Genomic DNA, 16,295 nt, shown 5'->3' with positions numbered 1-16,295 from the left:
CAAAGAGAGTCGAATATTAGTTAAGAGTTTTGTCTGTCGTAGTCTAACGATTTGCGTATACTCTTTTTATCAAAACTAGATGTCAATTTAGTGAGTGATTGAACATTATACTCAAATTGAGCTTTACGCTGTTTTACCGATTTCGATTTTTGACTACTAAGCTCTGGTGATTTTGGACAGTCATATTTCATTTGATTTTGTTTACTCGAGGTATGATCTTGTGTCCGTTCGTCACTGCTTTCTTGTTTTAAATTTATCTTTGTTGCCGTTTTTATAGTACTGCCTGACGGTGAGATCTACAAAAATAGTGATTGTAAAAATAGTTAATTATTTAGAATAAATGCTTATTATTGTTTTACCTTTGGTGGATCAAACATTAAAGGTGATTCTGGACTTACACATTCAGATTTTGTAATCAAAGGAGACAATGGACGTTGTATATCCGATCGTATATCAACGTCCATAGAACACCGTTGCATTTCTGTTCTCATAAATTCTGTCTTCATCTTTTCAAACTTTTCTCTACAATAAGCATGTCTCATTTCAAATAACTGCTCAGATAGTTTTGTAACTATTTGATCAGTTTTATTGACTTCGGGTATTAATTTTGCAAGTAAAGCTTCTGCACCCTTTTCTATGAGCTGCACTGCTTCGACTCCAGAAACCCTCTTTAAGTCATTTCTGTGAATAAAATAATTTCTAAGTTACAAGTAGTTGCAGATAGAAAAACTAATCAGCTATGCATACCTCAATGAAACATAAACTTGATCAAAACTGTCAGTTTGACATGATGTGTATCTTGGAATAGGCTTATAATCTGATCCATCAGGTCTAGTTGCATCTGCTCCTAGATTATTAATTCTGAATGATACAGACTTATAATCTTTTCTGTTGAGATATTTTGATATATGAGTACCATTTGGTAAACATAACTAGACAATGATAAATGAAATAATCAAAATTACATACCCTTCTTTTCGATATAACAAATGCTTAAACTTATGTGTTGCATGAGTTTCATTCTTATTGGCAACCATAAGGAAAAACAAAAAATTTTCTTGCCTTTGTAGTCTAATGAACTTTGAAAAAAATTTTGATAAATCAGTATGTAAATTTTTGTCTCTCAGAGAGTTCAATTCAAGTTTAAAGTTATAACGATAGTGGTACCATCCAACAACTTTATATATGTCATCTTTTAGGAACTCTTTCAAACATTCTTCATTTAACTGTCCTGTGGTATTGAAGAATGGTTCACAGCCCAAAGGATGCAGTACAATACTTTTAATATCTAAAAATATTTTTTTTCAAATTAGTACTTTTCAAAACTTTTAGTTTTTGCATTTTTACTATACTTACTTATATGTGTTTTAATGTTTTCAACAGACTTTTCATCTGTAACTTTTTTTGTTACAAATATTTGAATTTCTCCTAGTAAAAATCCAATCTATAATGAAAATAATTTGTTGGTAGACTACATTTAGTGAATTATTGGATATTGTAAGTTACTGCAGAAATTTTAAGTTGTTAATTTGAATTTGGAATAAGAAAATTGAAAGAATAACATAAAACAGAAAAACTGTTAATGTAATATACAAAAAATATATAAATAATTAATAATGAAAATCATCAAAATTACAATCATATTCGAGTTTGAGTTTGTGATAAAAAAAGATGAAATTTGATTTCGCATATATCAAACAAAGGTTAAACGTAACCTCAAAACAGTCCAATGGCGCTGAATTGAATTCAGTAAGCTGCATTGAAAAAGTACAATTCTAAATTGGGAAATAATGTAAATCATAATATCAAATATTTATTTCTTACTTGATTTTGGGATCTTGCATTCTCAAACAGCAACAAGGAAAGTGCCGGGCCTGAAATCGTAACCACCAAATCATCGTCAGCCATAATTCTCAAGTAATATCGCCTGGTAGTAAATAATGAGCCACGATATTCTGTTTTCACGTGAGTTAAAATTAATGAATGATAGAAAAATCTAAAAGAATAAATTTATGGCACTTTTGCTAAGGATGAAAATTTGCATCCGCGGCACACGAAAAGACGCCACCACAAGAAAAACTAGACGAGTTTCTCGCCGCAGGCGGCCATCAAGTCTGCCAACCACGTGTTGAGTAAACAAATGTCAAACTGCCAGAAGTGCCAAATATATACATACGGATACGGAGTTGAGTTGGAATATGAGATCTTCGATTTCCTCTATTTTCATTTCCGGTATTAGTTTACATAGGTGAAGCACTATGATAGTAAGGTATTTATGTACTTTCGATTTATTATCGATAATACTTTTCATTATTAAAAATCGTTTCATTCGGAAACTCGGTTAAAGTATACTCGTCGTTTGTCATTTCTATTTATTTATAGTTCTAGAGATCCTTTCATTTAAAAATTGTTGATTACAATATGTTGGAATATGTAGAAGTAGCTACAATGAAATAATCATCTTATCTACTTTTCTTATCTAACAATTTACGATTTTTCACTCGATTTCAATATTCTTCTCTTCCCTTTCTCGAGTGTGTCTATTTTTTTGTAATATTTGAAAAGATACTCATAATATCATTAAAACGATGTATTTTTATAATATAATCGACCGTGCGCTGTCTTCTTTACAATGCTCAATTATTTGTTTAAACATTACAATGAAATAGAATATCATTTTATCAACAAACAACAGAGACAACTGAAAATGACTACATTTTTCGCTAAAAATGTATATTCCAGGGGTTTTAATTATTCATAGACCTCATTTTGCAAATGCGATTCCGTATTGTTTATTTAAAAATAAAAAGTGTGTAAGCTCTTGTGCGTACGTGTAAGCTCGTCAACTTTCCATCAAATTGATCAACAAAATGCAAAAAGTCTGTCAGAAGTGGGATTCGAACCCACGCCCACAGAAGTGGACTGCGACCTGAACGCAGCGCCTTAGACCGCTCGGCCATCCTGACATTGAGACAAAAACTTGTATGCGTATTTTTCTAAAAATTGACGTTTCAATCGCCGATCAGATTTCTCAACTGTTACGGAAGTCCGGCGACCACAACCTTGAGAGATCTGCCGATATAAATTGGCTAGGTGCCCTACTAATAGCTTATTTTGAATGAACGAAGCGTTGACAACAATCTCCATAAAGCGACTGTCAGCGAACTTGCCGTTTGATAAAAAATGCGTTCGCGACAGTACGTCTTTACGTACTCGAGTGAAAATAGCGCGAGGCGGGTGAACATCCCGCCTTCTCCGATCTCAGAAAGAAATTGATAAGAATTAGAAAATGGCGCAGCAGCGTGAAACGATCGGCCTCTATCGTAGCGTCGAGCTTGCGATGACAGCAAATATCAAGGTCGCGCGGAAAGGGCCGCTATTTTACGATGGCCGATTACGCAGCGAAAACGTACTTTCACATGTGCCGCGGCGAGCGGTACAGTCGAGAAGATGCCCAAAATACACCTGCGGCGTGGATTATTTCGAGCAGCGACGGCGTGCACGTCACCTTGCAAAGCCAAGCTTCTTTCCCAAGTGGAAGATCGGCTGCTGCTGCTGCTGGCAGCGAACGAGCTTGCGAGCTTTTTTTCTCCTTTTATTTTCTCGCTCTTTCGTTTTGCCTTTCTCTCTGTTGTGCTTTCGGTCAGATTCGCGTGTGCATGAGACGGCGCGCGGAACAGTGCGTAACTTCTGGTAATTCGACGCGAGGCTGAATTTGCTTTTTCGACAAGTGCTGAAGACGAAGATGGCGAGCGAAGACAAGTCGTGGTATTTGACCGAGAAGTGGGAAAGCATCGCTCAACCTGTAAGTTCCTCGATCAATTTTATCGATCATTGTCGTGACTTTTATCGAATGTGCGCGACGTTCGCGAGGACAATGGTGATGGAAGTGAACGAGAATGCGTTGTGTAATCAACTTTGAATTTGGAGGTTACCGCGGTACGGAACGAATTGTAACTCTCTCGCTGTCCAAGTTCAACGATCTTTGGAGATTTTGCGCGCGGCGGTCTCTGAACATTTCATTTTTGGAAAATCGTCAATGTCGGGCTTTATGCATAAGTCGCGGCGACTGCTTACTTCTCTTCGTGACTTGTTACGCAAGGACTGATTTGGTGCAAAATTCAGCGTTGGGTAATTATTATAATTAGCTCTATAAACACTATTGCGATTCTTTTTAAATGCCCGGCTCGTCGGTGATTCTTTTTTTCGAATACGAGCTGCAATATATTTTTTCTGACGTATTGAGCAATGGCAAGACAACAATATACCTTTGAACATTACGCAATATTTGTTTTTCATACGTGGGTCGTAGTATTGTCGACTTTGAAATACGAAACTAGGAGTTTAAGATATTAGAACCGATCGAGTTCGTCAAATTTCAAATTGCACACTTCAAATGCACTTATTCAAAATACCATTTTGAAGTTGAAAATTTATAAAGATTTTCGGTTGGCGGCGCCAACTCAACGTGGCTCTCAATAATTATTAGACTTTCGCGAACAAACGCTTATCGCGGAATTGAAGCAGGTATTGTCTGACCGTGCGTCGAGTGCGAGGCGAGTGACAATGAAATACGCGTCGCAAGCGCGCATGTTACGAAACAAGTACGCGTTGTTCGTACTCACTCGGATGGATGCACGTGACGCTTTGGACGCAGACGAAAGAGACTTGCAATGGGTACAATAAATTGTTGCGTGATTGCGTCTGACCAATCGCTTCGTGTTCCCCTGAAAGGTGGCCTCATCTGCGAGAAAGGGGCGAGTAGAGAAACTGCGCATGGCTCACTCAAAACCAAACTATCTATAACGACTTAGTTTCATTCATGAACTCGACGATTGAATGTCTGCGCGTGGACCAGTCGACTTGCGCCATAAATATACTTTTACAATGCTTCGCATGCATCAGTTTCCTACGCCGTCGCTATCAGCTGGTTTTTCAGCGACACTTTTTCGAGGACAAACAACTGATAGTGAAATTAATTTCTAGCACGTTCGTATCGAGCAAGACTAACGCTCATAATATTGACCATTTGCCTTGGCTCTTATTTCCATTTTACTACATTCGCTATTACGATCTTTCGACAAAAGTAATCGGAATTCTCGTCATTCGCCATTCAAGCAATAAAAGAAATCACCGCGTCAGGGGCAGAAAGGTGTTCACGTGCATAGCCTAACGGGCCGCAAACTTGAGCAGCTGATCTGATCAGCTGATCGCAGCACAGTGGCGGTAGCAGGGCGCGGAGTAGAACGATAGAGCGGCTCGATGCTTTGGCAAACGACGCGACTTGTCACTCTCTATATATCCCTAAGAAAATACCGCGTTGAGCTCCTTTCAAGGCCGCGATCGACACGCTCGATCCGCCAATTTCTGCCGAAAGTCAACAGGATATGCGCACACTGCGGCAAACCGCGGGAACGCGAACAATGTTTCATTGTGTTCTCTGCCTTTTCAGAATTCACCATTTTCCGATGCAGTGGTGTACTTTGCTTGGCCTACGGTTACGTAACTTTTGTCAGTCATCAATTTAACTTGTGAATGGCTGGATGATTCTTTTTCCTGCACGAGCAGTTATTTAAAAAAAAAGCGATAAACTTTCAAAGAACAATGAGATATTTTCCTTCTCAATTTTCTGCGCATTACTCTTATATTTCAAATAATCATTCTATCCTTATTTCAAGTTACATAAGAGATCGTCGTTCCATAGTTACCATATCTTCATAGAAAGTTTATTGAATAAGCACACGAAGCTTTCGCATCGACAAATCGTGATGATATTTTTATGAAGTATTTTTACTTAATAAACATTGATACCAAATAGAATGTCTTCAAAGCTTCTTCGCCTATTTACAAGACGGCCTTGTAAAGCTCGTCGTATCACTTGACGATCAAGCGAGCAATGCTTCCAAAATAAAAAAGCTTAATTTTCCCAATGCACACGAGCGCATTTTTTCCGGCCAATCGCGAAATCTTTGCGCAGCTCGTCACTGCTCATGCGCTTAAATAACCTTCGCCCGTGCACCTGGCGTATCCAGTATATCGCGCGACCTTGAACTTGCGCACGCCGCATTCGCGAGTGCAAAAGTGCAACGAAGAACAAGAGCGCCCGGTTGCTGTGCTAATGCTTCTCGCGTGCTGCCGAGGAGTCGAGTTTCGAGGTGACGTCACAGGTAACAATGCTCGAGTTTCACGCGCTGGACATGTGCGCGGAGGATACCCTTGCTCAAACGCGCTTTCGTCAAAGATGGAATAGCCACGCTGAATAATGGCTTTTTTATGGGCTGACATCATTGGCCCGATGATTTTCTGTTGCCAGGGCTTTATTGCTGCACGCGACATTTCGTATCGTATGTCAGTGCAGCGGTACGTTCATAGGCAAATACGTGCACAAATCGTTGAGCTTCCTTGTGCTACTTCGAGATTTTTCTCGAGGATTTCAATTGTTGTAAAGTTATAAACTTATAACTAACTTGCGCGCGTTACAGCGTGAACGAGTAATCGGACAAGGTTTGAGATATATGCTTGCTAGAATTTTTAATCATACCGGTGCGTTCTCTTCGTCGTACAATGGCAATAATTCTTATGATGGATTATCTAGTATTACGTAAGCTTTTCGGATCAATTGGAGGAAAAATTCACCAAATTACTCGTTAGAATGCAAATCCATGCATTTGAAACGTAAAAGCAATCAAGTAAAAAAAAATGCGGTAACCGGATAATTTGATATTCACAAGCTGGCGCTGAGACTAAAATTAAATTGATCGGCAAGTCGTGGAGTTCAAGGTCGAACACCAAAATGCCCGACCTAACGTCATATATTAGAATTCCAATTGCTATATATTTTGGCAAAACCAACGGCAAAAACCTTTCAATGTGTTTTACGCGACGTTATAACAATAACATGAGCTTCTGAAATAATGTAAATTTAAAAAAATCTTGATATTCAGCTTTTCTCAACGTTATGTAAAACCTGTTTTAATCTGAGTGTCATTAGGTAGGATTTGTACCGCCATTAAATGTGATGCATTTCAAATACCATAAAGAGTCTTTGATGACGCTTGGTTTTATCTAAATGAGTGCGTTGCCGTTTTTTGTTAAACGTGAAAAATTTTTGATCAACGAAAAAAATATTCATTCGTGTTTTACGATACTTGAATAAGTGCTTTAAAACTTTCAATCTTGAGAGATTATACTGTATATGCGTTCGCGCAATCAACTTGCTTAAAAATACAGTTAAGAACGTCGTAGACCCATGGCGATACAAAATACGCAATATTTCTTCGAGTCTTATCTTCTGTGAAACGCATCTCAAACATTTGAGGCTATCAATTTAAGGCCATACTTATTATTGCCGACACACGAGGGAATGAGGTGAGGGTTGCGATAGATGGGCAGTCGGAGCATGACTGACTGATTGTATTATCTGGGGATGTTACGTTAACTAAAGAAATGAAGGAAATGTGTCGACGAACAAAATATTTTTACTCAAAAATGGGGCATGCAATATAGAAATGCGCATTCTCTATTATTGTTCTTTTCATTTATTTGTACGTTACAACTCAACCAGCTGTTCATTAAAGCCTAAGACAGAAGCGGAGTACGAGTGTAATAGTAGCATCTAGGACGTGATAACGCTATAATTGCACAATGACAAAGACTCTTTAGAAGCAAACAAATGACATTTAGAAATATTTCTCTGGATCTAAATAAATGACACTTTTCATTTACAAAACCTTCCGTAAAAACTCAACCAAAATAATTTTTTCTTCGATTAGCCACTCGCTTTTACGAAATGCAACGTCACGAAATACTTTCATCGATTAAAATACAACAACGAAATCCTGCAATGACCAGCTTCTCCAATCCTTTCCAAACCTGCCATCCAATCAGCAAGCATCACGATCTCCGGTACAGCTATACTTATGTATATAAATATAAATACCTAAGGAAACTCGTTTGCTCGGCGCGTCACACACACGGACACACAGATACTTGGATGAAATTGGTGTAAGATACATGTGGGCGCGGTATGTTCCTCTCTCCCTGTCTCTCTTGTTGCGTGCGCTAAAGCGAGCGACGCTGTCTGAGCGTGCAGCGACCGTGGCGATCATCAGACGCTGTCGATCGCTCGCCAAGGCGACAGGTGTGCCCCGAGACGACTTCTCTTCCCGAGTCCGACCAGTTGTTCGACCCCACTGTGTGCTTGCGATTGATCATCATGCCGACCGTTATCAGCGACTTGACTAGGCTAAGGCCGCAGGATCAAGTGAGTCTTTATTATACTTTTTCGCGCCTGTCGATGATATTCGATTTCGCGACGACAGCGTAGAAATCCGCTGTGCGCCCCGCGCGACCTCCGCGAATGAATAATTCAGGCGACACGCATGCACGCACGCACGCACGCACGCACGGACAGACTCCGAATTTGAGTATCCGTCAAGCGAGCGTAGAGGTCCGATAAGCGTTTCTGGAGAGTAAGAAAGAGAGAGAGAGTGTGTAAAAAGCGTGCGAGCCTTGCCTGCGTACACAATGCCAGCGATATTTTCGCCATGAACTTTCGCCCGCGAGGGAGACAACAAGTGCGAGAAATGTAAACAGAGCTCGGCCGCGATCGCTAGTATCGCGCGACTTCGCGCTCGGCACCGCCCGAGCACGTGCGGCCAGATTAGAAAATTGTCCGTCTCGCTTGGCCTCTCGAGCAATCGCGCGGGCCACGCCAGTCGTCGCTGTCCGCTCCAAATTCCGCACTGACAGTCAATAAAATTGACTTTAAAAATCCATTGGAGACCAGCAGCCTGAAGGAAACCGGTATTGTCGAAGAGGCCTTTTACCGGCCGGCGCCGCTGTCTCGTATAATTATGTCTCGTGCACTAGACCTTGAACCAATCCCAAATATAACTTGGACAGGGCAAAGTATCGTTGATCCTTTCTTTTTTCCTCTTATATTTAGCAATCAGGTTTGGCTCCTTGCTTGTCGAACAATTACCACTTCAATACAACTTTTCGTGGCACTACAAATAAAATTACTTACACCGGGCACTTCAAAGTCCAGCCAACTAGTTTCAATACAATTGTGTAGCAATCGTCTCAATGCAATTTGCGTGTTTTTAAAAAATGTATAATTAACGGTTTTTGAGGTCTTTTCGATTAGAATCGGTATTATTAAATATCCCGAAAATCAATGGTCTACTGAAACTGTCAAACTCGATAAATTATTCGATGTGTATTATTTCTTCAAACTGTACACTGAGAATATTGATAAAGCGATAGTCATATTCATTTCCTCTTGAAAAATTTCTGCAAAAATTAGCTTGACAACTGGTTTCGCGAGAAATTTGCAAATGATCTAATTTCGTTAATCAATCCAATCGTCTCACGGCTGACAATTTTCAAAGAATAACGAAAGAGTTTCAATAGCTTTTTTCCAACGGTTCAATTATAAAAGTAGCGATCACGTTAGTTATGCAAATGAGAAAAAAAGAACAAGCTTCGCTCAAACGCTGATTTCAAAAGTGTGTGCGAATTGCTGACGCTCATCACGTTTTTAAAGCCTACGACACGTGCTGCCGAGTGAATCACGTGTGAGCGTGCGCGTTTTTCCCGATCAGGCGCGTCGTAAATTGCCAAAGCACAGTTGCGCACATTTACCCGCTGTTTATCGTATTCTTGACAATTATTTCGAATATTGCCTTGCGATCTTTCATTACTCGCGATTTGATTTAATTTGGAACACATGCACGGCATGGAATTGTTGCGGAAAATTTTAATTGACTTCATTATCGAGAGAATATTCTTGGAAAGTGAGCGATTCAGGTTTGTTGATAAACTCAAGCAGTGCTGATGTCGTTGCCTATTGCCTCGCTTAAATGTTATGTATACTATAAAGCTTTACAAGTTGTCCGCAAAATTCTCAGTAAAAAGTGTTTAATTACAATGTAAATGTTACCAGCATCACTCCGTCGCTCGTTCCTCGAATGAAAATCAACGTAACTTATTCAAGCAGTACGCCAGTCCGTTATCTTCGAGGAAAATTCATTTGTAAAAGTTGGAATATATTCCATGCGGAAAATTTTGCATATCGCCAAGTTATCGGAAATATTTGTTGGTATTGCACAATGCTCACCTTGCGACAGGTTTGCGCTCGCAATAGCTTAGCACATCGAACGGAAAATACAAAAGCACTATAATGGCAATATTTAACAATGGCATCTCAGAAAAACGATATGTCAATTAGATCGTACGCGCGTAATATGCTTTTGCACTGGTACACGATGATACTCGTGTCAGTGCGGTTTTAGATACTGCGTTGCGTGACGTTATGCTCGTCGTGGAAGTTCTCGTTGCTATTGAAATGCGTCACTGCGCAAAGAAATACTCGAGTCGACGACTTGCCGCGCTGTTCGAGCGAGATGTGCTTTCAACTTTTTCAACGATACGTTTTAGCATTGTGGATATACGTTTTTGAAGTTCAACATCTCCGCCTACTTCTTGTCTCGATACTGAATTTAAAAAAAATCGAATTTCAATTGTCAGACTACATCACGTGTTTTTTATGCGAAACAGCAGAGAAAGCGTAAAACTAAGATAGCGCGAAGGCAGTAAAGTGCGTTAAACTACGTCACGCGATATGGACTTTTCCCGTGAATAGAGAAGCCCGCATCGGCAGAATAAACCATTTTAGTAGATGGATTCGCATTTTCAAACCATTCAACGCGGTCAGCGAGTCGAGACATATTTGTCACTGGATGACGAGTCGCAATTTCTTACAACCACTTGCAAAGTGGCGCCTCCTCGATCGAGTTAGCGATCAAACGGGACTGTCCGAAGGAGGCGCGCAACGGCAAATAGAGAGAAACTGCATACGGCGGACAAAACGATACATTTGTTTGCGGGCAACTCGATACCCAGAACAAGCGAGAAACCAATACTGGTACTGCTGACAAACCGCGCGGGTCATTCCGCGAAGCGTGCGCGCGACGATCGTCACTCGATCGACTATTTGATTATGCGCGATTCTCCATTGGTAATATCGTACAAGTTCGATTGCAACGCGAACGGTTCGCTCTGTGTTTACAAATAGCTTCCACGTCAAGGACGAAGAGAAAGAATTTCTTCTCTTCTCGCCGAAGCTTTTGATTCTGAGTTTTCGTAACTCGTCAATAATAATCAATCGGCTTTCGCGATCGCGCCGACAAGTCACGCTTCAGAAATGACGCGTGACCGCCGACCAAATGCATATTACGCAATCTGTGAAAGGCACAGGACAACGAATCAACGGGGCTCGTGCTGTAAAGACTATGGAGCTACGGTTGAAGTTGATCGTAGAAAATCGCGATCCCGAGAGCTGCAGCCAGCTCATTAGCTTGTTGCGTCGGCTGTTAATCTGACGTCGTGATAAGCGCGAGAACCGAACAAAAAATTGACTTTTCGCCATTGACAATCGAGATAAGTACGGCATTTCAAGATTGCATGGGCATTTGTATCTCATCGGCATTTTTACACTTTCTAATCAAAGTCAATAATCATTGGACGTCGCAACTTTTAACATTCACAACTCAAAACATACATCGTTAAATATTTACAAAGTACACAGAAAACGACAAACGTGAACGTCGAACTTGCCATCTGAGAACGTGTGTAGAGTCGCACGTTTGAATGGCGCTCTGCACCGAAAGTCTTCTCGCACGCGTGATCATAGGCACGTCGCCCAGAGCGATCTATGCATTCCGTCGGCTTTCTTTTCAACGGTCCGTTTTAACTTTTGTGCCTGGTCACGAGCTATTGAATGCCAAAAAATTTTTGTCGACGCTTTCAATAATTTTTCAATAACAAATTCGAATGTCAAAGTAATTTTGTGCAAAGACCTTCGTATTGGTTGACTGTACGGTCGTAAAGCGAAGACGGCTAGGCAGCTCATTATATTCGGCTACTTACATAGAAGAAAAATCGATGCCGGAACAGAATGGAATATGTCATTTTGGAAGCATTTCAAAAACGTCCATTTACGTCTCCCAAAAAGTCAATTGATATTTTTCTCAGAGATCGGATCTTATACGTTTGCACATGATTGAAATGTTTTTTAATTTACAAACGTCCGATATGTGACTTGCAGATACCGACTCGATCAATATAACCGATTGACTGATTTTTACAACACTGTAAAGACTACCAAGCATGACGCAACTACCCAACCTCCGTAAACACTGTCGGAACTATATACAACATCGCAGCAACGCTCGCGTAGTTTTTGGAGTTAGGCGTGCAAGTTTGAAAAGCGTACGTGACAGGGAACAGGGCAGGGAAAAAGGGCGCGGCTTGTAATGCGTCTGGGCATTTGGTTGCACAAACCGGTTCAGTTCTTGGCCTTCTCGCAATCTCTCGTCTCGTCCGCTGTACTCGGCCGCGGTCACTGAGCCTCTCGCACGACGATACCTTCAACTCCGTGACACATGCACGGTAAACCAGTGCTAAGAGCTTATGCTATTAGAACGAGAATCCATGTAGGGTGGGATTTCATCGCACGCGTCCTGCTTCCAATTGAATTCTTTCCAATTAACTTGTTATCTATCAGCGCTTTCAATCAATTTTAATTGATGTTCTTGGTCTGCTGCAAACTTGATTCGCATACAAACGTCAACAGTAACTAGTTTATAATTATTGAAATTTAATTATGAACTTGGAATATATTTTCAAACATGAAGACACGAGTGCTACTAGTTTCCTTAGAAAATGAAGTCTTGCACCCAGTCACAATTAGTCAAAAAACAACGTGCACGCAACTAGACAGACGAGCGAGCGTCAGCTCTGGCCGAACTGATGCAACCTGCAAGCGAAAGTATCGAGCGGCCCGCTTGCGCAAAACGCGCTGACCTTTGCAGCAGAATTTTCAATTTGACAAATTTCTGATTTTTTCAAAAACAACTTGACAATCGCTGAAATGATCTCTCGGCGAAATCAATCAAATGACATTAATGTTCTGATTTGGGTTGGGTTTGTTGCGTCAGTTTCTCGTTCTTATTTGATGCAGTCGCGCAATTACAAGTTGTTGACAAACCGCATTCAAAATAAGTCACGTTTAATTTTTCTTTCGCGGCGATTTCACTTGTAATGAAAATTGCAATACGAGATTCTGATGTCTGATTCATGCGGTATTGTTGATAAATAATATAATCATCGTGTACGTTTAAGGAAACATTTGCTGCAATTTAGAGTACAAATACGTCATAAGTAAACTGACATTAGCATATTTTTTATGTTTTTCATGAAATGACTTGCAAGAGCTTCGACAGTGATATTTCTTCCGATTACGCACAAGTCATTTACAGATTTGAATCGAGCGGTAACTTTCCTTTGGAATGTTAAGATAACTCGATTGCTCCTTCTGCTTTCGCACGTAGCTCCTTTCGTATTTGTCTCTTAATAATTGGCCGTGAGTCATCGTCATTCAGAACAAATGGAAAAGAATGAGACGGGCATTGATATTGCAACGTTGATATATCAAAAGTACAGGTTGTGACCGATGACGAATAGGTGAAAAATGCTGCGTCCGCGCGAGTGACAGGCAAGAGGCGTTTCCGTTGTCACGCGCTCGCTAATGTAATCCTGTTCTAACATTCGAGTAGGTCGCTGAAGGAACTTGCGCGACTTTGAGAGAGCTCGAGAGATTTATTTGGTTGCCTGCTCAATTTTAAGACTAACTAGCGGCTTTCTTGTACACAATTTCACTGGAATATTGTTCAAGTATCAATAACTCATTATTTTATGGCGAAAATTATTATTTTTTAAATGTACTTTTGAGGAATGCCTTCGTTATATTTCATTTAAAAACTATAAACTGACAAATCTTCTAAACGCTGTAACGAGTTTGATTACACTTTCTCAATTTATAAAGATGCAAGCAACATAAAAAAAATGATCCTGTTTGCTCGTATGGAAAGAAATTCCAACTACAAACTGTTAGCAGTATAAATTTAGATGTGCGCAGATTTCTAAGAAAAATTGCTAATTTTTGTACGTGACTAACTCACAACTTCAATTGCTTGCAAGAAACACGCATAAATAAAAAAAAATGTGATGTAATCTGAATTGAGCTGTTTTTTGCACTCAGACATGACGGATCGATTGGGTCGTCATTAACTTTCATTCGATGGCAATCTTCAGAAATGCACAAAACCTGTTTTAAATTCATCAATACATTCCTGAAATCAGTAAAGAGGAACGCGCTCCTGGGAAGCATATTTCTGAAACTACATCGATTAAACAATCGTCAATAAAATTGAATTTTGATCGTCGAGAGTCTCCAAAGTGGATCCTTCGTGAAAGCACCTTACAGACTGTAGAATGTAGCGTCGCGTGAAACGCGATCATTATTTGAACGTTGAAAAATGTGCAATAACTACGGAGCCGCGCCTGGAGCCAAAATAACTTGGAAATAATTTCTTTTGGTCGTCCTCTCGCTGGGAAAGCTTGGCACCCCCTCCGCATTCTGGCGAAGGGCGCGCGCGCGCGCGCAAACGGCTCGGATGACGCGAGCGCTCGAGCCCCTTGGCGCTAGCCAATAGGAGCCGGAGTTGCTCGCGCACACCTGCCGATTGCGTCAGCCAGCCCGGAGGCCGATAACTCCGCCGTGCCGCCGCGCCGCCGCGCCGCCGCGCCGCCGACTGCACGTACGCATAGAAAGCGAGGGCAGGCCTGGCGGAGCCGACGTGACGCAATTGTTTAGGGCTCGGATGAAAGCTCACCGTGCTGCCTTTTGTTCGTCTCTCGACCAACTGCGTAATTCACTCGGCTGCGAGGCCTAGTTTCATCGACCCGTGAAGCTGCCTACATTGACCATATAGGCCTTTTTTCTTTTTCCTTTTTTTTTTCTTACGGCCGCCACGCGCGACATACATAAACGAGATATATCCGTTTTCTCGATTGATCGGTTGTTTTGACAAAATCTAGTTCAGCTCGCTCGAAAATCGGCCGAAGCTCGTTCCTCGCGACAGCCTACTATCTAATCGTCCGTGCATTGTTTGTCCGTTGACCGCTAAGACCAGCGCGGCTAAGCAAACTTCTTTTCATGCAAAGCGTCATTGCGTATCTCTCGAACCCACAAAGAAACGTAGTAAGTCTGTGGACCACGATAGATGCACGCGATTGCACTGAAATGTTATTTAAATAAAGACAAGCATTTTCTTATCTCTGTGATATTAGAAAGTCAACTGGTCATTGTTTCAATGTCCTTCTTGGAATCATGACGAATCCTTCGGTGAATCTACGACGCTGTACACGCTGATGTATTTCGCGATAATCAATTTTAATATTACATTTGTTGTCGATCAGTTGATGTTATCTCGTGAATCGATTATCACTGTTGCGGCGTTAGGTTTCTATAAACACAGGCTTGATTTTTCATTTGGATGTACTTAACGGATCTTTCATTTATGTTTGTTTCAGGTAAGTGTCAGCTGTTATAAATTTAATCCAAGTCCAGTTTCAAGCATGAGTATACTTCTTTTGATATATTGTACTATAGTCTCTCGTGATAGCGATTGCATCTTCCTCGACTGCGCGTCGACCCTGCCTACCACCTCTCAGCCAAGGCGTCACACACGCACACACACACTCTGCAATCCCGCGAAAGACGACGAAAAGTCTGGCGCACACGTACGTGACCTTTGCTCAAGCTTGCCGAGCCTCCAAACGTCGAGAGCGATAAAAGCGCGTGCGATTCGTTCGTTCTTTCCGCCTACGCTTTACGCTTTTGCTCACCGTAGAGTGAGAGAGAGAGAGAGAGAGAGAGAGAGAGAGGAGGGAATAATTGAAAGCGCGTGGTTTTCTCGTCGGCAGCATTTCGATCACGTTTTTACGTTGGTAGTCATCGTAGCATTGACTATTTATAGACTTTTGAAGCACGACAATATTTTTCTTAGTAAACGCCTGTAATCGATGAGACTATTGTCTAGAGTAAGCAGAAACGCGCAATGTAAGGGCTTATCGTGCATAAGTTTGTTTCTGAGAACGATAATGTGCTCTTTCGTACAAAGCTGGAAGAGCAATCTGAGTCGAGAAATCGGAGAGGCATAGACAGACGAACGCTCATCGGAAAACGTCATTTGGTCCGTTATCGCGTGAGCTCGCACAATCTCGTCGACCCGTTGCGTAATACCGCTGCCCGCGCTGGCAACCTCGCGCGATTTTTCCGCTTGATTCTCGCGATGAAAACGCGACGCGCCGGAGCTTAAGCTTTCGTTAACGAGCTGTTGTGCCGCCCCTAACGTCGAGACGGATATATAGCGCTGAGTTGCGAAAGG

General features: G+C 41.2%; 1 protein-coding gene and 1 non-coding gene across 2 annotated transcripts; both read right to left on the bottom strand.

Moving 5' to 3' along the window:
- Positions 1-5: 5 nt before the first annotated feature.
- Positions 6-4,671, bottom strand: LOC131674674 (uncharacterized). The gene is made up of 7 exons (XM_058953490.1): positions 4,626-4,671; positions 1,825-1,874; positions 1,357-1,444; positions 970-1,288; positions 748-888; positions 360-681; positions 6-296 (listed from the first exon to the last, which is right to left on the bottom strand). The coding sequence occupies exons 4-7, from the start codon at positions 1,035-1,037 to the stop codon at positions 21-23; spliced, it is 807 nt and encodes a 268-aa protein (XP_058809473.1). The 5' UTR covers positions 1,038-1,288; positions 1,357-1,444; positions 1,825-1,874; positions 4,626-4,671; the 3' UTR covers positions 6-20.
- Positions 2,883-2,966, bottom strand: Trnal-cag (transfer RNA leucine (anticodon CAG)). The gene has a single exon. It is a non-coding gene; the product is annotated as a tRNA-Leu (tRNA).
- Positions 4,672-16,295: the final 11,624 nt, after the last annotated feature.

This window comes from Phymastichus coffea, unplaced genomic scaffold (genome assembly GCF_024137745.1).
Source record: "Phymastichus coffea isolate CEN01 unplaced genomic scaffold, Cenicafe_Pcof_1.1 PCOF00278, whole genome shotgun sequence".
Taxonomy (NCBI): domain Eukaryota; kingdom Metazoa; phylum Arthropoda; class Insecta; order Hymenoptera; family Eulophidae; genus Phymastichus; species Phymastichus coffea.
Note: the sequence above shows the minus strand (reverse complement) of the source record. Positions and strands in the feature narration are given on the sequence as shown.